The following is a 23,893-nucleotide window of genomic DNA, read 5'->3' as shown; positions in this document are numbered from 1 at the left end:
CCCCTCTTCAGGATACCGGCCTGATTGTGGGGGCAAAAACTACCCTGGGGCCTCAAAACTCCCACTCCAGGAGCTGAGAGCACCCTCCAACCACCCTCTTCAATATAGCACCATTAAAAAATACCCCCCTCCCTTCCTCCCTCAATCCTTCCCAATTCTCAATCCAAACCAACATACACCCAGGGCTGTGTGCATTCCACCATCATACTGCACAAGTGCAGATTTAAAACTCAATATAGGGCCTTTAATTTTAAAGTTTCCAGCCTTCAAGGCTAAGATGGCAAGTTTGAAATTCTGGGGGCCTCATCACATTTTAAAAGCTAAAAAAGTAAGGTGGACAGGAAGGAGATGATAATTTCCTGTGGTCAAAGCTTAACTACCCTCCCCATCCCAACAAAAGAAACTTTAAAAACAACAACATGAAAACTAGATTAATTTTCCTAATGCATGCAGGTGGAGTTTAGTTTGTGGTGATTTGTATTTTTTTAAAAAAAAAAAAGCACAGAGTACACACAGCCCTGGAAGTACATGCCTCAACTGTGGCATCACCCCTTTCCCCTCTCCTTTTTGTGCAAGGAAACACAGACAGACCTGCCTAGTTTAGTTTTTAAAAAATGTTTCTATTGTGAATGGACAAGTACTGGAATTTTATTATTTAAATAAAGCATAGGGAACATTTAATGAGGGGTGGGGAGCAAAGAACAGTCACATATTCACACCCTAGATCCTGAATATTATGGGCTGATCAACTCAGTGCTTTATAAAGTCAAATCAAATTGAAGTTAGAAGTGAACTTACCACAAAAGGCAAGACTGATGCACTGGGGTCAAAACTGAAAACATCAGGATATAAGGTGATCCCCTGCAACCCTCCACCTCACCCTTCCCTGAGGAACCCAGCCATCCAGACTTTATTGTGTCCAGTTTCCCTATATTCTCCCTTTGCAAGGGTCAAAAGTACCTCAATTTCCTGAGCATAGCTTTTATGGATTTTCTCTCTCTTCTGAAATGGTGATTGACTGGCTCCAAGAATGCTTTAAAAGCCTCTTACAGTAGATGGAAGTAGCAATGTAACAGACAATGGCATCGTCAGGGAACAGAGACTGGCACATGGAGAGGCAAAAAGGAGGTGGCTGACTTCAAAGGATCAGACTGAAGCTGAGATGATGGTGCAACAAAAAAAGACTAACCCTGAAAAGTTTCTGATCAGGAGAAAAAGAAAAAAAACATTTAGCCAGGGTGGAAGGACAGAAGACAGCTGGGCTTACTATCCTTCCACTCATGAGAATATGAATGTTTTTAATGTGAGTGATGGAGATGAGGGTGGGAGAAGGAAGGAGAGACTAAACGGACACAGGACTGAAAGCAGATCAAAGACAGAGGCTGGAGAGGTGTCTTGATGCTTTCCTTCCCAAACGAGGTAGCTTACAGTATAAACCCACCTTAAAAGATGGGGAAAACAAGAGGCACAGAAAGGTGAAAACTGAGCCCCAGCCCACCCTTCAACAGGGAGCATTCAGTGTCCTGGCTAGCAACATCCACCCTCCCCACCCACCCCTTCCCCAAAGCCCTTGATCATCTTACCCTCCTCCTCTCCCCACCCCCAAACCACCATAACAGTTACTACCTAAAGGTTGTGCACTAGTCTGCTACTAACAACAAACATGGAACAGCCACAAAACAGATAGAGTAGCAGGCAGGAAAATAAATATGGGCACTCCTAGCAGAAGGGTTCTTGAGCTAGTTAGGAACAATGAAAAGTTATTTTTAATACAGGTCTTTGTGTTGTACTCAAATGTTGATACATAGGTGAAAATGCATGCCTTGTAATATCTGTCAATACTATTATCACCACTGTTTTGATTTTCTTTCAATGTACTCCCCCCTGCCGCCAAAAATAACACCTAAACAAAAAGGAGATAAACACATTTTCCTAAGTTTGAGTCAAGGCTCTATTGGGATAGGGCTATGCATTGACACAGAATGAATGCCATGTCATATGCACAAGGCGTTGTGCTTAAATGAAAAGGGGTGCACACCTAACAAATAACTGGGCTCATCTGTCTAAAATATATACATTGCTAATAAACTAGAAAGTTTAAGAAAAAAGAGAAAAGACTATTTAAAGAAGATATCTTGCAACATAGACATAAATACAAACTTGAGAAGCAGGGAAAGACATGCAGTTTCATTTGTGTATCAACCCTTAGTGAAAAACACACTCATGTGCAGTGGCAAACATTTTCCAACTCTCTTTTGTGAGTGTGGAATGGAATATTTTGGCCATTCTGAAACAACTTTACACACTGTGAAAGTCCTGAAAAATGACAGAAATTCCCAGTATAAATTGTGTATTTTCTATCTTGCAGGTTGGTAAGTGCACTCCACCAATGGAGACTGCTTTTCACAGCCTACTTGAGCACATTTCTCTGATGTCTTCACTTGAGTATGTACAGTTGTAATCATCCAAGAAAGTACTCCATAACAAAGATTTGGATTCCTTCTACAGTCCATCACAGCAGAATCAGCTATACCAATAAACATGATTGACTGGGGTCTTTAGAAGGGCAGTGTTGGTAACTGGAACTCTGCAGATTTTCTGTGTTTCTATGAAGGTTATGCTCTTCCAAAATTGTCTGTTGTCAGAAAAACTTGGCATAATCACTGACCCTGTTCAAACCTCACAGTAACTGATGAAACTGCAGGAAACCTAGCTCACTGAGGACAAGCAGATATTGCAACATGCCTCTTGGCTGTTCCTACTAACAGCAGGAGCAGGTAAACCCAACAACAGCCAGTGCTTTGGCCTGTTTTCCTAATAACAACAACCCTCATTTGCCCAGGATTTCTATAGCTTACTGAGAGATATAAACCAGAGCATCTGCTGTCACAATAAATGAACCACAAACTTTAAGACTATAGGTTGTTTAGCTGCTCCGACTGCAAGTGGAAACAAGTAGACAACACATACAATCTTGGTGATCTCTTCATAAACCAGGATTCCAGTGTCCAAATACAGCTGCTATGAAGAAATCAAGTTTAACCGATGCTCCCTGAATAACAGTTTTATTAATGAAAAAGAGTGAATAACTAGAGCCCCTCCTAACTGCAAGCTGTGCCCTTATACCTCTCACAAACTATTGTCTAAAAACCACTTTCAAACACACAAATTACTCAGGAATCAGCACCTACACTTGCAGAGCTGTGTACAGCAGAAGGCCTGAACTACAATACACTGTTCATCTCAGAGCTAAAATGCATGCCAGGCAAACTACAAAGCTTCTCTAAGACTGACTTCTCAACTCGGGGATCAAGGACTTTTTCAGCAGGATCCTATTCAACAGGAGTTAAACTCCACAGATGTATGCATAGGACTGCAGCCTTAAGATACCAGTGTGACTCCCATATGCACATTTATCTTTGTAATGTTATATGGAGAAGCCTTGTTAAGACTGAAATGCATTGAGGTGGGGACCAAACACGAAAGGAGGTGAAAGATTAGAATCACAGTCTCTGCTATGATTCCAAAGTTCTCCATAAAATTGCCACCTGCAAAACAAAGCAACTACTCTCAGAAAACAGTTGGGTACAATTCTCCCATCTGCCCAGTAGCTGTTGGTACCTGAATCTGAACTTGCAGCTTGATGCCTAAGCACTGAAATGAGATCCATCTGCTAGAAGTCTCAAGAACTGCCAGGACTGAGGCAGTGGATATACAGAAGATCCATTTACTGCAAGTGGTTTTAAACCAAACAGAGCAACCACCAGACAAGCAGAGGCATTTATCCTGCTCAAGCCAACACCTCACAAAAGGAAGGTGCCTTATCACAATGCCCCTGAGCCAAGCCGTCCCTGGACTAGTGCTGAAAAGCATAACTATTTCATTCTCTACCACTTAACTACAGTTTGAAATATTTGCATAAATCTGTCTAATGCACTAGTATTCTGAAAACACTATCAAACCTCAACTGTATCAAATATAAAAACCTGAATGCTTTGAGTTTATTAGGAGTCTAAAAATGTCCCAGTATACATTTGTTTAAAAGTCCCAGCAGAGAGAAGAGATAAAGACAGACCTAATACAAAAGTGGCTTGAAAAACTAGAAAATTAGATGTCTTTTAACAGTAGGCACCCAAAAAGAGGTGGGGGAATGGGGAAACAGTTTAATTCCCTAAATAAGCCTGTTTAGCAAGCAGCAGCTGCCATCAGGTTAAATGGGTTGAAGAGCTTGGGTTTCATGCAATTGTGCACTTCTGGTTGCTGGTTTTCTTTAATGGGTTAAAGAGGCTTCCCTGACTGGTAGTAAATTTCCTTCATCCATAAGTCACATGACCTATGTCAGCTTCACAGCTTTGATAGGGTGACAAACAGCAAAAGCACCATGTGAGCCTGTAGAAAAGTCCATGGATGAACTGCTACAAACCAGAGCATGGGCACACCTCGAGTCAAAAGACAGATGTCTTGAGGAGAGAAAGCAGAGCACAAAAAGAAGACAGCACAGGGTGGTAATCCCAAGTATCCATGCAGCCTTTTATATGGCTTGTTTCAAAGGTGTGTAGTAAGGTCTGGCTACATCATGGAATGCACTTTTAAAATGAAAATAGTATGGAACTGATGGGGAAAGCACTCTGAAAACTGAAAAATAATCTGTGTTACGAAAAAAGAGAAATAATGGAACACAGTGTTGTGTCCTTAGCAAAGACACAACCTTGTGCCCTTCATGGATGTCACATCAGAAGAGACAAGAGAAGGCTTCTTGCTCCATGAAAGGTGACTAGGGGTGGGGAAGGGGAAAATATATATGATTTTTGCCCTGGTTTATCAAGAATCAAAGTTGAGTGAGAAGGTACAGTCTCTTCTCAGTACCTGGAGGTACAGTAAGATCAAGACAGCTCCTCACAGGAGCCTGAAGCCACCTCAAGGTTAATGGAGCCATGGCTTACAACCAGTCGCAGCCGTTTGGGTGGAACAAAAGGGGGGAAAGAGACCATTTGCTTGGGAGGATCCTGTTTCTCTACATTTTCCTTCTCCGCTGGGTCTGGAGGAGGCTGCTTCCAGTGCTGCCTGTATCCTAAGAGGGATCCCCCAAGGCAGACATGAGCATACTGGGAAAGTTTGGGGTCTACTGCTGGTAGAGCCAGCTGAGATTTGGGCAAAAGCTGAGCTTGAAGCCTGGCCATGCTCCTTGTTCTGCAGAGTAGCTGGCTGGAGGAGAGAGGGCCTGAAGACCTGAGTGGTGCTTGTTCTCCTGATCCATGGGGCTCTGAGACCTCTGCGTGGCTCTCCACATCTCCTGTGTGATGATCCTCAACTACCTGGCTAAGTTCCCCATTGTTGCTATGTGGTTGTTGCTCCCCATTCTGAAACTGTTTGTTTGTCTGCAACCTTAAACAGTCCAAGGAAACCCTCTCGCCAAGATTCACAACCAAGCTGCGCTGATTTACCCAGCTCTGGTTCAGAGACAAATTGTGCTTTGCTGTGAAGGAATAGTTCCGCTGGGCTCTGGAGCGCTTTGAACGCCGGAGATGTGGTGCAGGTAACATGGAAGTAGGACAGCGAATCAGGCGTACCAGTGGCTGCTTACGGAGCTTACATCTATGCGCGCTGCAGGCCAAGCAGTCGTGCACAGGGATGTATAAAGGTTTTAGCATCCTAAAGTACCAGCGAAGACTAGATCTACGTAAAGCACCTGGAGAAAGAAAAAGGAAGTCAGTTTCCAAAATGATGCTCATTTCCCCAGTTTTTGACAGCATCCAGGGCAGTCATTGGTCACTTTGCCATCATCACACATTCTTCCCTGCCCTAGCAGGGTATTTTCCAAGAGCCCCAAAACCTATTGCAAACCTAACACAGCTGCACTGTTCAATCCTTTGATAACAAGGGAGCCGCACCCAAAGGGCTTTTTCTAAGGAAAAGAGAAGTGTGGGACTATCCAGTTGATTCTATTTGCCTTCTGAGGCCAAAGGTGAATCCTAGAATAGCTCTATGGTGCTCTCTTCAACTCAGGGTTAAGTGACAGCACACACTTCACACCCCAAAGGGAACAAATAATTCCAACAGCACTCTCCAATAACAAATACAGAGTAAAGGGAAAATTAAGGGACAAAGGCAGAGGAGAGCAGGCTTATCTCTTTTGCAAGACCAAACTGCCCACCATACAACACTGCAAACTACAAAATCTGCTTTAAGCACATCACCCTTGCACAGCTCACCACGTAATCGTGCCCTCCTGCGCCGGGTTTTATGTCCCACTTTCACACTACGCTGGGCCAACTTGCAGGACTTGTTTTTCCACCGCTGTAGACGGCCATCTGTCTCCCTCAGTAGGTATTTCTCATTGACCAAGATAGATGGTGATGGTGTCTGATTGAGGAGGCGGAAGGCTCCGTCTCCCTTTCTAAGAGGCAACAGTTGAAAAAGGGTGAGGGGACAAACAAGAACTGGCATTAATCAAACAGATCTTCACTCTGTTATTTAACATGTTTAAATGGTTGCTTTCCTGCCAGATAAATCTTCAAGGCAGCTAGTAAAAGAAAAGAAAGTACAGATGAAGACAGAGGATTATCCACTGATCTAGTGAGGTAAGAAGATGGACAGTATTTTGCTCTAAACCTATAAGATGTTATGCCTTCTCTTTAAAAGATTCTGTGATGGCCACAGAAAGACACAAAGAATCCTGTGAAGGTTGTGCTACCTAGCAACCAAGCTCTCCCTTGAGAGTGGAGGTTCTCTCACCTGGGTAGATTGTACTTCCTTTCCACAATTGCGGCTACTGAAGCAACTGTGTGAATGTGCAGAAAATAATGATGTAAAATATCTTCCTGTGCCCTACATCAGTCTCTCTCAGAAATCCACCACCATCCTGGCTACACAAGACACCACTGCCCCCAGTTTTCACCTTTCACAAGTGTAGCACTCGCACAATTCATTGTTCTCTCCAAAGAAGCCATCGCCATAGAAGCATGTGATCTCATCGTCTGGCTCAATGTCCCGCAGCACCTTGACACAGGCAATGTTTCCATCCATTGGGACAAACTGCAGCACAAATAAAGGAGAGGAAGGAGAAGTAGGAAATGGAAGAAAGTTGGGGATGCAGAGGTTAAAGATCCTCCTTTTGGAAAAAGAAAAATGTACACACGATTTTCTCCTCCCTTCAAAATTCCCAGGGAATCTGGCTCCCAGTCAGAACTCTTGCCTTTCACAAGACCCTGTTTGCTTAGATAGAAATTCACAATATCCAACATCTAGGACTTTCTACCCCATATTTCCAAGAAACATCATATAGTGGGCCCTTGGTATCCGCTGGGGTTTGGTTCCAGAACCTGCCATGAATACCAAAATCTGGGAATGCTCAAGTTCCATTAAATACAGTGGCATAGCAAAATGATATCCCTTATATAAAATGGCCAAATCAAGCTTTGCTTTTTGGATTTTATTTTTTAAAAAAATATTTTCAAGCTGTGAATGGTTGAATCAGTGGATAAAAAATCCATAATATTGCAGGGCCAACTGTATTAGGTGCTTAAAAAGGCTAGAAGATCTGGTTTCTTCTAACTCCGAGGTATGGAAAGTTAGATCAAGTTTCTAGCTGACATGATGATGAAAAGGTAGGACCTGATATGAGGTGGCACCAGAATATGAAAGTTTTGGAGATTACAATGGCGGGCTACAGACCGCTACTTGCTCCGTGCGGGAGCTGTAGCAGTCACACCGCGCGGCTCCCGCGCGGAGCAAAAAAGAAGCTCCAAAATGGAGCTTCTTTCCGCGGCGCACTGATGACGTCGCGAAGCGCCAAGGGCGCATTCATGACGTCATTAGCGCCGCACGACGTTCGGACGCTCAGCGTCCGATACGTCAATATGGCGCCAGCCATGTAGAAGGGCCGGCGCCATATTGTACGGACACAGTCCGTATTAGACCCAGGGGCGTCTAAAAGAGACGCGCCTTTTTTAAAATGGGACGTCCTGTGGACGTCCCAACTGCCGGTGTGTAACCGGCCAAAGCTTCTTGCCTCTCTCAAATGTGTCACAGTCACTTCCTCCTTACTGTGCACACTATTTCAATTGCTCCCGAAATATATTTTATCCAAAGTTTATGGCTTATCCCAAATGCATCATTTGGATACTTTCTACAAGGAGTACTACTTTTCTCAAAATTATAAGAAAATGACTTACCTTACAATTCGGCCTGCAGTCTGAGAGGTTCCACAATGACAGACATATTATGGAGAGGAAGCAGAACAGAGAGATAAAAAAGACATATACACATTACAGAAAAGCCATTGATTCAGTGTTTCCTTTCACATTAGTAACAATGCAGAGTACAGAAAAAATAGTTATTGCCTTTCCAATAATGAATTCTGCTTTCTCTCAAAGCAAGCTCAAGTTTGGGGAATGTTATTTTATTTATATCCCAACTTTCTTCAATCATGGGTTTGTAAATGAGATTCTTAGGCAGACATCCATCCAGGTAGTGATTGCACTGAAGCCTTCATAGGGCCTGAACAGACAGGCCAAAACAAAGCTGCTTCAGGTCACTTTGGAGGTATGCTATTTAAATGACACATGCATCTTAAGAGGCCAGAAGCTGCGCCAAAGCTGTGCTCTAGTCCTTAGGACTGGAGCATGGCTTTGGCGTGACTTCCATCCTCTTAGGATGCATGCATCATTTAAACAGCATACCTCCAAAGTGACCCGAAGCAACTATTTTGGCCTGTCTGTTCAGACCCTTAACTTCAAGCAAGGGGGCTATACCAAGTGCCATGCCCTGACAAGTATAGGATCTAATATACCACACCAACAATATCTACTTTTGAAGGCATGTTTATTATTTATTTATTTATTTAAATAATATGTATGATACCTTTTCCCCAGAAAGAGACCCAAGGCAGCTCATGGATTAAAAACATTTTTAAAACTTTACAATAAAAATTTAAAAACAATTAAAATCATCTAACTAAAAGCAGTATAAAATTACATTAAAATATACAGAAGTTAAAAAGCATAATTAAAATACACGTTCCAAATAAAAGTCACCCTGATATGTTTATATATTAAAAGCCTGCTTGAATAAAAATGTCTTACTTTGCAAATGAAAAGAAGGCAAAGAAGGGTCCAACCTAGCCTCCCGTGGAAGGGCATTTCAGAGGAGCAACCACTGTGAGGGCTTTCTCGTGTCCTCACCAAACAAGCCTGTGATGGTGGAGGGAACAAGAGAAAGCCTTCCCCTGAAGACCTTAGTGTTCTGGCAGGTTCATGTGGAGATATTCTTTAAATAATCTGGATCTAAGACAGGGGTAGGCAACCTGCGGCCCGTGGGCCGGATGCAGCCCGGTGAGGCCTTGGGACCAGCCCCAGCCCGGTCCTGCCGTTGATTGCTGCTGGGGCCTTTGGGGGGCAATTGTCTATAGAAGCCTCAGAAACATGCATTTATATTAACATTTTTTAAAAAATCAGCAAATTTTTTTGCGTGTCCTCCATTTTTTTAAACAAAGTTTTGTCCTACATTTGTCCTGGTTTATTTATATATTTAATTTTTTTAAAAAAAAATATTTAATTATTTATTTTTTGGCTTCGGCCCCCCAGTTGTCTGAGGGACAGCAACCCGGCCCCCGGCTCAATAAGGTTGCCTACCCCTGATCTAAGACGTATAGGGCTTTATAGGTCATAGCCAGCACTTTGAATTGTGCCTGGAAACAAACTGGTAGTCAGTGTAGCTGTTTCAACAATATGCTCCGTATAACTGGCCCTGGTCAGCATTCTGGCTGTAGTATTCTGAACCTGCTGTTTCTGAACAGTTTCCAAAACCAGCCCCAAGTACAGTGTGTTAAAGTAGCCAAACAGGATGTAAACAAGGCATGTGTCAGTGTAGCCAGATCTGATGTCTCAAGAAATGGGCAAAGATGATGCACTAGTTTTAACTGTACAAATGCACTCCTGGCCACTACTGAAACCCAAGCATCTAGATTTAGAGTCAAGTCCAGGAGAACACCCAGGCTGCAATCCTGAGATTTCAGGGGGAATGTAAACCCATCCATCACAAGCAAAATCCCTATTCCCTGATCTGCCTTCCAACTGACCAGGAGCCCTATACGTCTTGTCTGGATTAAGTTTCAACTTGTTTTCCCTCAACCAGTCTATTATTGACAGCAGATATTGGTTCAGTACAGAGACAGCTTCTTTGGACTCAGATGGAAAGAAGAGATAAGAGTCGGGGGTCACCAGCATACTGGTGATGCCACACCCCAAAACTCCAGATGACCTCTCCCAGTGGTTTCACATAGATGCTAAATAACATGAGGAACAAAACACAACCCTGTGAGACACCACAGGCCAACGGCCAAAAGGTCTAACAGGAGTCCCCCCAAACACCACCTTTTAAGTTTGCCCCTCCAAGAAAGACCAGAACTACCGCATAACAGTGCCCTCGAGTCCCATCTAGAGAGGTGGCTGTGGAGAACAGGCAGGATTATGCTGGCAACAGCCACTCAGGAGTCAGTTGGTGACGGAATGTTGGCTGGTTAGAGGATAAACAGTCAGTTGCTGACAGTTAGAAGTCAGATAGGGTTCAGTTGAATCCAGAGAGACAGTTTAGTGAAAGTTCCAGGGAAGAGCCGGGCTGAAGTCTAGGAGTGAGGGACTTAAAACCCATATGGAACTCCAAGTGAGAGTTAATATAGGAAAATATCCTGTGAAATAGAGATAGTCGGAGAGGCAGGTCTATTAATTAGGTTCAGGGGAAAAGAGCCAGAAGAAGGACTGTGTGAGGGGCCTTGGAAACAGTAATGTTTATTCTCTGAGGAGAGTGGTAGAAAGGAAACTGTCAAAGTAACAAAGTTGAAACCAAGAAAGTAAAACTTCCAAATGAAACAAGTAAAAGTAATACATGAAGAAACCAATGTCTTATTTACACATATTTAAGTATCTTTTGTTTGAAACATCTGCTTAATAAAGTTCTGTTATTATTTTGATAAAAGCTTGTCTGCCAGTTGTATATATCCAAGCTACTGATGTAAGACCTTTTAAAACGAAGATTTTAAAAAGAGTCTGCGTCAACTTGGTGGCCGCGAGGGAATAGGAAAACTCCTTTGGGCTGCCCAATAGGAAAGTAGTTGGATGAGAGAGGAGTCTCGCTTTCACAGTGGCCGAGAAGGATACTATGGTTGGTGGCAGCAAAAGGCACCAAGAGGTCCAGCAAGACCAACAGCGACATACTTCCCCTAACCAGTTCACTGAGTAGTTATCCACCAAGTTGACCAAAGCTGTCTCTGTCCCATAACCAGACCTGAAGCCAAACTGAAATGAATCTAGATAATCCGTCTCATCCAGATACCCCTGGAGGAGGCAGGCCACCACTTGCTCCAGAACCTTGCCCACAAATGGAATACAGTATTCGAAACTGGCCTGTTTCAAGCCTTACAATTGGGGAAAAGGCTGACAGCCTGGTAAAATCTCATTAACTCTGGGGAGAAGGGAAATGTTTAGTGGAATTTGTGGAATGGTGAAGTAGCAGAAGTCTAGGAACAACTTCTTTCATTCTGTAGTTGGGTTAAGAGATGCAATTATCCATCATATGGTCATGATAGTAATAATATTACTATAGTCTCTAAATAAACAAATTGTCTTTTTAGAAAACAGTATGTATATACTCATGTATAAGTCTAGAAATTTAGGTCAGAAATTGACCCAATAAACCTGAGCCGACTTATCCACAGGTCAATGTAAGTACTGTACCTTAACCTTTATTTAAAAGAAGGAATCGTCTCCTGATAAAAAGCAAGAGTATAATATGTGAAGCACTGAACCCCCCCCAGTCTCTCATCCATCCAGTCATAACAATAAGCACAAAGAATTATGTCTGATGAAATGTTATAATTTCTTTGACATTGTTTTGCTTGATCCCTTAGATCTTTTCTGTATGCCCCTAAATTTTACCCTCGAATTATCTACAGGTCATAGCAAAATCTGTAATTTTGGCCCCAAAACTTGCCCTTGACTTATACATGAGGTTGACTTATAGTTGAGTATATACAGTAACACGAGAGGTGGCCAGATAAAAAGCTTACTTATAAGAGCACCACCACACAAATGGGTTGGTAACTAAGGCTCAGAAAAGTTTATTCTTAAGGTTTTTTGATTCTGTGCAGTCCATGACAGATCATACACTCAACTTACAGAATGTCTCACGTTCAGTCCCTATCATCTCAGAGCTGAAGAATCAGGATGAAGAAGATGGAACAGTTCTATGCCTAAGACCACAGAAAGCTGCTGCCTGTCAGAACAGACTATGTCCATCCAAGATAGTAAATGTACCTGAAATGGCATCAGATAACTCATGGGTCACTTGCCTTCTTGCTACCTTATCAAGTTCTTTGATTTACTTAAAAGCATGAAAACACAACATAATACTATCAAAAACATATGGCATAAATATCCTTAACTGCCATTGGTACCTAGAGCACCACTGTTGTTATATTCAATGCTCGCCTTCTTTCCATCTTCCTGTACTTACCAAAATATTCAAAAATCCTTAGAAAATCTGTCATCAAGTGAGAAAAGCATAAAGGAACCTTTCAATAGCAACAAAAACAGTCTGAGATGGGAAATTCTCTTTAACCTTGCATTAGCACAAGTAACTCCATGAGACTGCCAAGATGGTGAGCGACAGATTTCACTACAGAAATAAAGTTTCTGTTATACTTTCTATTTTAAGTGAGCATCCTTAAATATTTGAAGGGATGTCATATTGAGGGAGCAAGCTTGTTTTCTGCTGTTCCAGAGACTAGAACATGGAACAATGGATGCAAACTACAGGAAAAGAGATTTCATCTGAACATTAGGAAGAACTTCCTAACCATAAGGGATGTTTGACAGTGGAACACACTTCCTTGAAGAGCGGGGGAGTATCCTTCCTTGGAGGTCTTCAAACAGAGGCTGGATGGCCATCTGTCGGGGATGCTTTGATTGAGAGTTCCTGAAGGACAGGGGGTTGGACTCGATGGCTCTTGTGGTCTCTTCCAACTCTACAATTCTATGATCTTTTATTCATTATTGCAATGTTCACCATTAAAGTTATATTATATTGGGAAGACATTAGTTTTTGTCATTACTATTCTTTCATAAAAATAGGGGGGAGGGAATCTGCAACAGCACAAAATTTTCTCGGCACACAAACTAAGCCTGGGGCTGAAAGGTTTTAGCAGTACTGTGAGAGGTAGGGAAAGTCAGTTGAAGACCTTTGGAACAAGGACTGAGGGGCACAGCTAGCACTAGCTGGAAGCTTCCACATACCATGATTAATGAAGGCTGCAGGACCCAGCCACAGCTGGGCACACTGCTTCCGTGTAGAATACATGATGCTGAAGTCGTTTTCTCCTGACCGCAGCAGGCTTTCATCTTGTTCTGTCAGCTCTGCAATGTAACCTTCCAGGAGCTCCAACTTATCATTCTTTCTCCTAACAGGCAAGGGGAAAAGAAATAACCTTGTGAATCAGCAGAGTTCCTACTGTCACCATGTAGGACAGCAGGAAAGGGAGACTGATAAATGAAAGCCTGCTTTGCCAAATATCCATTTTTTTCTGTGAAGGTTTGATAGAGAACCTTCATGGGGATGATGCCCTGCCTGTGAATGCTTCCCCAGAGAGCTTCCATGGGCACCTCCTTTGTAAGTCTTTCTTGCACCAGATGGGATACCTTTTAATTTTTCCAGGCCTTTTAAAAACTTACAGAACTTTAAAATATTGTTGCCATTCCTCGGGTTTGAAAATGCCCCCTCTCCACACTCCTGGAGTGTTTATGCTACATTATATATTCAGGCTTTTATGATTTATAATTGTATTTCATTGTTTCTAATCCTGCTATAAGCCAGCTAAAGACCTTGATTATTAAGCAGCATATGAACACATGTATAAATTACTTTTTTATTTATAGATTTACATAAAAATATAAAGTGAATTATATGTGAAAATAGAACAAGAGAAAGTCACAACATCGTGAGCCTACCATGATTTTGTAGAGACCACCCGAGCACCATTTATTTCCAGAGAATATCGGCTACAGCGTTTGATGGCAAAGCCACTCTCAGGAAGGAAAATACGAAGGTAACGAAATATCTGGGAAACCAAGATAAAGAGCAGATCCCGTTAATCTGGGTTTGGAGACTGTCTATCCAACCAGACATATAGTCATCTTGCCTTCCAGCACAACTTCTCTCAGAATACAAATAAGTTCTTGTTCTTTATAAAAACCAAAGAATTTTATCTTAGTCTCCCTGCTCCACCTGCTGAAGTTCTCTAACCTTCTATCATCCCCCAACTGTGTTTCTGCAGTAGATATGAAGCAAAGTTGCTGACAACAGAGAGAGAGAAAGAGAGAGAGCGTACAATTAGTACCCGGTCTGCCAGTCAGACCAGTTTCTATGCTGGATGTACAATGTACATAAGGAAGCTCTGCCTCCAGTGCCCATGGTTTAAATACAGCAAACTATCAATGGAGGGACAGAGCCTCATACATGTTTACTTCCAACCCACTGATTTTCTTTCTCCCTCTGCCATTCCTTCCTACGACTAAGAAACATGCTTCTTTTTTGGGGGGCAGCCCAGCAACATGTGGGGCCATTGCAAGGTTGTTGTATGGAATATGGCTTTCCACACCTGCTTTATATGATAACAAAGCAAGCTTGTTTTAAGATATATACATTTGCCCCACACATTTAGTCTAGCTAGAGCAGAGGACAGAAAAAGAGAGATTTTTCAGTTCTCATAATCTGAGAATTTGAAGTTAATTAATGCTACCATGCTTCAGGAATTACTCATTAACACAAGATATTTATTGTTTAGCTCTTCAATCATTATTTATAATTTTTGATAATAACTATCTTTCATATGACTACAGAAAAATTACTTCCCAAACCACCTTTTCACCTTCTGACACATTCCCCACACACTCTACCCAGAACAGGAAGCAGAGGAAATTGTACATGAGTCTTGAAGGCAGCCTCCTGCTGACGGCTCCGGTTTGCAAAGTAGTGGCAGGCCCATCCGCCCTGCATTAAGGCCTGGTATGCTGCTTCTAGGTCCTTGCGCTTCCGGAAAGCTTCCACTGCTTCGCGCAAATGGTGCTTCCTTCTGATGGCTGGGAGTGGGCTGCAATGATGGAACAGAGAAAGAGAGGGATCACCTGTGAAAAACATTCTTCTTACTCCTCTCAGCCTCAACCCTTTTATGCCCCAAACCGTATAACTCCTGTCCCATGTTGAACTCTAAGGCTTCCAAGTCGTTCGGATCTCAGCCCCTTACCTGACGTTCATCTTATGTGTCTTAAAACCGAGGTAGGAGTCAAGAATTAGTGTTGTTGCCAGGTCATCATTCTCACACAGCTCCTTTGCAGTCACCCGAGTGGAACCCATCTTCCTTCCAGAACCATGCTGTACCCAGACCTGCTTGCCTGTAGGAAAGAGACAACAGATGGTTCAAGGCACAGTCTCAGGGAAGTGGGAACTCAAAAAATTAAGCTGTATCCCTAGTTACAACTAGAAAAATGTATTATGAATTTTGCAGACACAATCCTCTCTCATTCATCTCACTGCCTTTTTTTTTAAATATGGTCTCTTTTGGCTCCCTACAAACCTGGCTTTGGTTGTTTTTAAAATACACCTTATCAGAACTGTCCCAATACACTCAAAGCTATGAGAATAACATAACAAAGGTTCTCAATCACATTCATACACCACTCTTCCAGTACATACCACTGAACCACAAGCATAGCAGTACCTTTTTAGCCTGAAGAAAGAGGCTCCTCCCTCCTTAACTTTCATCTTTCGGCTTATGAGGGAGAGAATAGGCTGGCCCAGCTCCATCAGGGCTAGCCTGGAAGAAGAGACTCCTCCCTCCATAACTGCCATCTTTCGGTCTATGAGGGAGTTGACCAGGCAGGCCCAGTTCCATCAGGGCTAGCCTGAAGAAGAAGAGCCCTCCCTCCGGTCCATCTGCCTTGGTCCAGGCCTCAGAGGGAGAGAAGAATGCTGGACCTGATCCTCTCCCCTCCTCACCATTCCCTTCTCCTTTTGTGTCCTGTCTTTTTAGATTGTAAGCCTGAGGGCAGGGAACTGTCTATTATCCCCTCTGTTGTAAGCCGCCCAGATTCCCAGTGATTGGGTGGCAGATAAATAAATCCTATTATTATTATTATTACCTTCATTATATTTGTAAATAATCACTAATTTACTCAAACTGTAATCAGCTAATCAAGAAATCATTGACAATTTCTAAAAATTGCCTTTGTATAATAGAATGTTAGTTGTTTGTAATTTTTCTAAGAAGACCTGATCACTACCCCTGATCTAATCCACCATGCCATTATTTTTAAGTATGCAAAGGAATGGGGACTGTGTGTGCTGTATAGACATATGAAATTCAAATCCAAGATACATGTCTTGCCATTAAGAACACTGCCATCTTCTTCAAGAAAGCGCCTTGGCCCTTTTCTGATTGTGAATTCACAGTTGTGGCTCCTCTTGTTTTGGAGATTCTAGAACTTTCCCAATCTTTCCCAGCTTATTATCTTCCACAAGTGTTGGACTGCAATTTCCAACTCCCCAGGCTTTCCCTTGCCAGCACACCCAGAAAGATTTTAGTCACTACCAGAAAATCAATTGGGCAGGGCTCCCCAGCTCAGGGACTCAACAAAGGGGGCCCCATAGTCTCCTAACCAGTATCAATTCCATCTTACAACAGAAACAAATCTCAGCTGGAATTCAGCATTACCTTGACATGCTTGCCAGTCTTGCTTTGTTCAATCTACCAGTCTGCTCTTTCTCTCTCTACCTGAGTCCTCTGGCAAATCCAGAGTGCTCAAAATGTCATTTCCATGTGAAAGAGGAAGATAGTTGAAGTGCTGCTGTTCCCTTTTGTTTTTTCTCTAAAGCACAGCTCAGCAAGAGATATCAGGGACTGAATGTGTTTTTAAAACAATAGCCAGGGTGCTGATTTGGAGATACTGTCATTATTCAGTTGCTGGAAAGTGAGCCCAGCACAGCCACTTACCACCCAGACCAAGAGGCAAGACTGGAAAATAAGCAGAGGTTCAAGGGACCACTGCTGGGAGTCCCTCTCTTTCCCAAACAACAGCTCTGCTCAGAATAGGTTGCTTAAAATCCATAGGTGCTAATACCAAGTGTTTACAATTTCAAGAATCCAGGACTTTTCCAGCCATGAAAAATAGACACAGATGCTTCTAATGGAGTCATGGTGGTTATTGTTCTTTTAACATGAATCCTTATGGGGGAAAAAGGTAAGCTTCTGTGCCACCCATTTGCTTCCCAGTTGCAGATCAAGGACATGACTCAGAAAGGGATGGACCTAAGGTAACCTTATTTCATTGCTTTGCTCAGACAGAGACATAACTCCGCTTTCAAAGAAGTGAACCCCAGCTAGGTCAACACTAAGCAAACCTTAGCCAGGCCTTACTACAGACTTATTGCAGTAAGTAAGTCTTAAGGCAAGAAACTGGAACTCTTTTTGATCCTAATTCAAAGTTTGACAGCAGATTAACTTCTTCCCACCCCATTTTTGTGTAGTAATACTAAGACGGTTAACATGACAAGAACACCTGGCACATTTCAAAGCACAGCCCCTGAAAACATTGAACAATTAAAGCCCTGCTTTCAAGTTGTGCCACGGGAAGAACATGCACCTCATCCATGAAAAACACTATCTACTGCGACATCTCCAGAGTCCTTACCTTGCTCCTTATTTTGGCAGGAAAGGCAACTGTGAGGCAAGCCAAACTGAATGGAATTTATGCTTATCCCTACTAATGAGTTGAAATCAACTAACACGAGAATAACCCAGTGCATATCACCAGCTGCCACCACCTACTGAATTAACAGATCCAATGTGCATTTCCCCCCACAAGAAGTGATCTGGATGGAGTCTGGCTGCAACAAACGATGAGAAGCCTTCACAAATTATCCAAGACTGCTAGCTACAGTGTTATTCTTTACATCCCATCTGAGTCCTCCACAGACACAACATACACAGAGATGAGGATGCTTCACCGGATGTAGATTTATTCACGCTGATCCTGGTCTATTCAACTACTCATAACATACATACAAAACTGATTAGGAAAAAAAATATGTAGACTGTCAAGATCTGCTTGAAGGTTTTAGCTAATGTTGTAGCAAACAGCAAGACGACAACACCAACACATAGATAGGGCTGACATTTCTCTTGCAGACATGTAAAGCACATGTCCAGAAGAGAACAAATTTCTCTCTCTCTCTTTTTGAGACTATCCCTCTGCTAAGAGAGGGCCTGGGTCTCTTTGGAGGTATGCTGTTTAAATGACGCACGTGTCCTAAGAGTCTGGAAGCCGGGCTAAAGCCACGCTCCTTAGGACTGGAGCGCGGCTTCTGGACTCTTAGGACACATGCATCATTTAAACAGCATACCTCCAAAGTGACCCGAAGCAGCTTTATTTTGGCCTGTCCGTATGGGGCGAGAGTTAGCACTAAGGCCTGGCGTTCTTTTCCTGAAAAAAGGTTCCTCTGCCCCATAAGCCATAAAGTTCAATGCTACAATTTCTCTATAAAGCTGCCTTTGGGGAATGCTCTTTTATGAACTATTTGCATGCAATTTTCTGCCTCCTCATACTATCTTTAACAATTGCCACATTTCCGTTTTGTAGTAACAGGGTAGCACCAATTCTCAGTTTGCTTCATACTTCCTTCCTGCCCCATCTTCCAGCAGTGATTTAGAAAGACTGTTAGGTCCCTATGGCCTTGTTACATCCAGCTTCTCCACTCAGGAGAGCAGTATCACCTCAATTGAACTCAGCTGCTGGACAAAAGAAAGATTCATTATATACTTTTAAGTAAGTAGGAAAAGAAAAAGACCAAAGAGCTCTCCTTCTTTCCCAAATGATGAGGTTTTAACCTGTACTTTGCAACAGTGCTCAGAAAAGGCCACTCAGGTGCATGCTTTATAGTTATAATGACTTTTTTCTTATGAAATAAGAAAGGTACACTGTAAGAAAGTCCTGAAATAAACTGTGGGCCAAAACACACTGCAGAAATAATTCGGTTTGAGGCCGCTTTAACTGCCCTCAGGGCTCAGTGCTGGGAACTGTAGTTCTGTGAGACATTGAGCCTTCCCAGTCTGGTGCTGCAACAAACTACATTTCCCAGAATTCCCTACCACTGAGCCAAGGCTGTTAAAGAGGTCACAAACTGGATTATTTCTGCAGCGTGTTTTGGACCCAAGAGATGAAAGAAATAAATTGTTTCCTAGGAAATCTAGATTATGGGCCAAAACACACTGCAGAACTAATCCAGTTTGAGGCCGCTTTAACCGCCTTCAGGGCTCAGTGCTAGGGAATCTTGGGAACTGTAGTTTTGTGAGACACTGAGCCTTCTCTGTCTAGTGCCACAACAAACTACAATTCCCAGGATTCCCTAGCATTGAAGCCAGGGCCGTTAAAAGCAGTCTTGAACTGGATTACTTCTGAAGTGTGTTTTGGATCTAAGAAAGAAACTGTTTCCCAGGAAACCTAGATTAAGACAGGTGTGGCTTCCTTCTTTGCAGTCTGTCACTGTAAAATACAGGACAAGCAAGATCCTAGAGGAAATGCCTTGGCCAGGTCCCACTTACGTTACATTTGGATCAGCAGGGCCAGAGAAATAACTTTTCATGTATACAGCAGTTTGGATGGTGAACTACTGTTGTCGCTTAGGCATTTTACATTTACTACACTAAAAGCGGCCTCAAACTGGATTATTCCAGCAGTGCGTTTTGGAAACATCGTTCATTTTGCTGCAGCGTTCCCAGAGGAAATACATCCACATTACTGGGGCCCCGCTTCCAAGGCGAACGAAGCTTTTATGGTACTTTGAACAAAGGAAACTACAAATCACATTTTCATTGGTTTCTTTTGAATTAAACATTTGCACTCCTGCAGAGTCATTGGATACTCTTTAACATTACACCTAGCATTCGTCTCTATCCCTTGTGGGGAACCCATCAATTGATTGAACTATATGCATCCCTCCATATTTGTAGCTTTGATTATTCATGGATTTGATTAATATGATGTCACATTGAGGAGGGAGCAAGCTTGTTTTCTGCTGCTCCAGAGACTAGGACCCGGAGTGATGGATGCAAGCTCCAGGAAAAGAGATTCTGGCTCAACCTTAGGAGGAACTTCCTGAGAGTAAGGGCTGTTCGACAGAGGAACACACTCCTTCCTGGGAGTGCAGTGGGGTCTCCTTCCTTGGAGGGAGCTGGGTGGCCATCTGTCAATGGGGATGCTTTGATTGAGAGTTCCTGCATGATTCTCTCTAGGGATCTCTAGGTCCTCCAGTGCAACTCTATGATCAACTTTAACTAAAGGTTGCACTGAAAGACCTAGAGGCTGCCAGGGAGAATGCTCTGCTGGGCCTTTGTCGCTCCTCCAGTGCAACTCTATGGCCAGTTTCAGTCATCCAAGTTACTGGCAGCCCCGAATTCAAAGGCTTTTTAATAGCATTTTGAACGAAGGAAAGTACAAACCGCATTTTCCTCGGCTACGTTTGAAGTAAAACATCGACACAATGTATATACAGTATATACAGTATATATCCCTTGGCTACGGTAGCACAGGTCTCCATCCCTGGCTAAGCCACCATCTCTCTGCCTTCTCCAAGGTCTCTCTTGTAAGGCATCCTTTCCTTTGGGTTAAAGACAGCCATTCTTCAGCTAGGAGCCATTTCCAAAGGTTGCTTTAGGGGTTCCTGAGCCGAGGGCGTTTCGGCCTGACCTGGGAGAACCCCTTTTGCTCTCGTTTCAGCACTCGCCATCTTTAGCTCCTGAGGAGCAATGGGTGGGATTGTGAGTTTTAAGCACAAAAAACTACATTTCCCAGAATTCCCTAGCGCGGAGGGCAGCCAAAGCGGTCTGGAAGTGGGTTATGTTTGGAAGGTTCGGGTGACCTCCTCTCTTCTCGCGAGAGTTCCGCCCGCGCGCGCGCATCCCCCTCCCTCCCTCCCTCCCTCCTTTTCCCGCGCGCCACCTGCCTGCCTCCCTCCCTGCCTCCCTCCCTCCCTCCCTCTCTCTCCCACCAACGGTCCCAACGGACCTTTCCCCCCTCAGAGGCTCCCCTTTCCCTCCATCCCTCTCTTCGAGGTTGGGCTCCTTTCTTTCCCCGCCGCGTGCATACCTCCCTCCACGCTCTCGCTCTCCTCCGCTTTCTCTCCCGCCCCAGCCGGCCTCGCGCGCGCGCCCGCCCGCCCTTCTCTTTTCCCCTCTTCCCATTGGCCCCTCTCAAAGCCTGTCACAGTCCCCGCTCGGCGCTATTGGCACAGGCTACTGTCAATCAAACCTAGTCCCGCCTTCCAACCCGCCCACCCCCGTTGTCCCTTCCCCTCCATTGTTGCCCTCTCAGCCTCATCTCCCTCCCTCCTCTCTCATCCAATATTCATCCCGGTTCGCTATTGGATACGTGGGATCATCACCCCGCCTCTCTCACGTCACACCTTCAATCTTATTGGGCAAGTCCGGTGTCAGTCCTATGTTACTCCCGCCTTCAGGAGTCGAATGAGGACGCGGCCCGCTTGAGAGGCACCCGATTGGAGGGATTTAGCGTAGCCACGCCCTTTTAAGAGAGTCTAGTCCCACCCAACTCCGTGCCTATATTCTGGCCTTTCCCATTGGATGTAAAAGGTCTGGTCCCGCCCCTAGCCTGAAGGCTCAACCCATTTTTCTCTTCTCATTGGTCGAAAAAGACGCTTCTCATACTTAAAGCCCGCCTCCAGCATCCATTGGACCATTAGTTGCTCTTGAAAGCGATTTTTTTCTCCACTTTCTCGTTTCCTATTGGATCGCTGCTACTCGTCATTTGAACAGTCGCGGGGGCGGAACAGCACTGATGGATGCTATTGGTTCATTAGAGTGTCAGTTATATGGATTCCTCCAGTCTTTCCCGCCACCCTTTTATTGGCCACTTCAGCTGTCACTTACAGAGATCCTCCTCGTGTTTTGCTCTGGTCCATCAGGTCCCGCCTACTCCATGGCTCCATAGAGATAGGAAATGTAGCACTCTTATACTGGTCACTTATCTGTCACTCCCTCCCTGAGATCCTATTAATTTTCTCTGCTCTATCAGAGTCCAATGGAGAGAGATGGTTCCCTAAAGGGAGGAAATGTACCCCTCTTTTATTGGTCATTCTAGCTGCCACTCATATAGATCCTCCTCGTGTTTTGCTCTGATCTATTAGCTCCCGCCCACCAATGAAGAGATGTCTCCATAGAGATAAAACGTTAGACTACCTCATCTCATGTAGAAATTTGGACTTTCTGACCCCAGGGCTCTTCTGGAAGGGATGAAAATGACAGCCACAGTCACTCTGGTCACAAAAGGGCAGGACAGGGGACAGTCATTCAAAAAGGGTGGCAAGCTGCCACTGAAAACAGAGTTTGACGTAAAATAGCTACTAATAATTCCTCTTCTTTCTTTCTTGTTACCTTTTTTGGAACTGCAAGACTTAAAACCCTACCAAGGAAGAGACATTGTCTTTAGCTGCAGGTATTAACAGTAACTACTACTCTGTGGGCCTTTGGAGCTACAGTTTCATAGTAAACCTGTCAGTGTAGCTTTTGCTTTTCAGAGTCAAGAATGTAGCAAAGAATGTGAACATACAGCCCAGCATGATGAGTAGAGAATGGCTCTTGATTATGGGAACCCATTGCTGTCATTAAAGATGCAGCATGGGGTGTACTGTTAGTTTGAGCATTGGACTTTTTCCTTTTGGGATTTTCCCAAAAGTAAAAAGGGGCAGATTTCGACCACTTTCTGTGCAGGATTTAAATCCCATTTCTGTACAGGATTTGGGCACTTAGGGCCCCAACAGACAGACCAAGATCAAGCTGCTTCAGGTCACTTTGGAGGTATGCTCTTTAAATGATGCATGCGTCCTAAGGACCAGCGCGCATGTGTCATTTAAACAGCATACCTCCAAAGTGACCCGAAGCAGCTTTATCTTACCCTGCCTCTTTGGGCCCTTAGCCTCCTGTGTGTTAACCTTCTACGTCTTGGGAGACCAGGGTTGAAATCCCTGCTCAGCCATGGAAACCCTCTGGGTGACCATGGGCAATTCACACTCTATGATCAGCTTCCAGATAAGTCATGCTGGAGGAGGCCCCAGAGATTCCTAGAGAGAGCAGATCAATTAAATCCGCAAATAATCAAAATTGGTCCAAATGCATCTGAGGAAGTAGACTCAAGTCTGCAAAAGCTCATGCTGTCAATTTCTTTCTTTCAGGTAGTCTCAAAGGTGCTACAAGATCTCTCTACTACTTACTGATCCTACATCTTTCAATTCTCCCATTGATTCAGTAATGGGTCTATGGCAACTGGGATTAACAATTAGGTTTAGGGCAATGTTCCTATTCAGAGGACTTCATCACAAAGAGGAGGAAGGAGGGAATAGGAAGGTGTGCAAACACAAACGTGCACATTGACATATATCACCCCACATCACTGCAGGCAGTGTGGCATGACAAATGTCAGCTTTTCAGGTTACACAACCATTTGCTTCCAGAGTCATAAAATGCATAGCTGTTGTGAAGATAGGATGATCAATGGTGTAATTGGAACCAATGCTCCAGGGCTCTCGGGCTACAAGCATCTGGTATCACACACACAGAGACACACAAATGGGCACACTCCCACATTTCTTATTTAGCCTAGTATTTGTTTGGTCTTTTTAATCATTTGGTGGGATACTGCTGATAGTGGTATGGTGTGTATTTTTTTATTAGTGTCCCTTCAAGTTGGTTCTTATGACAACCCTAAGACCAGCCCATCACAGGGTTTTCTTGGCAAGATTTGTTCACTGCCCTTGTTGCCTTTGCCTTTGCCTG

At 43.6% G+C, this 23,893-nt stretch overlaps 1 protein-coding gene across 2 annotated transcripts; it reads right to left on the bottom strand.

Moving 5' to 3' along the window:
* Positions 1 to 1,579: 1,579 nt before the first annotated feature.
* On the bottom strand, positions 1,580 to 21,528 carry KMT5C (lysine methyltransferase 5C). Of its 2 annotated transcripts, none has more exons than XM_089479872.1 (9): positions 21,508 to 21,528; positions 15,296 to 15,443; positions 14,977 to 15,142; positions 14,001 to 14,110; positions 13,290 to 13,453; positions 8,175 to 8,194; positions 6,899 to 7,035; positions 6,213 to 6,397; positions 1,580 to 5,689 (listed from the first exon to the last, which is right to left on the bottom strand). In XM_089479872.1, exons 2-9 carry the CDS (start codon positions 15,403 to 15,405, stop codon positions 4,884 to 4,886), a joined length of 1,698 nt encoding a protein of 565 aa, XP_089335998.1. In that variant the 5' UTR covers positions 15,406 to 15,443; positions 21,508 to 21,528; the 3' UTR covers positions 1,580 to 4,883. The 2 variants fall into 2 exon arrangements, with proteins under 2 accessions (XP_089335998.1, XP_089335997.1); XM_089479871.1 differs by lacking the exon at positions 21,508 to 21,528 and adding an exon at positions 21,192 to 21,233.
* Between the last annotated feature and the right edge of the window lie 2,365 nt (positions 21,529 to 23,893).

This window comes from Sceloporus occidentalis, unplaced genomic scaffold (assembly GCF_023333645.1).
Source record: "Sceloporus occidentalis isolate IW3139 unplaced genomic scaffold, rSceOcc1.0.p SCAF_14, whole genome shotgun sequence".
Taxonomy (NCBI): domain Eukaryota; kingdom Metazoa; phylum Chordata; class Lepidosauria; order Squamata; family Phrynosomatidae; genus Sceloporus; species Sceloporus occidentalis.
The sequence above is the reverse complement of the archived record's forward strand: the minus strand, read 5'-3'. Positions and strand labels throughout refer to the sequence as shown.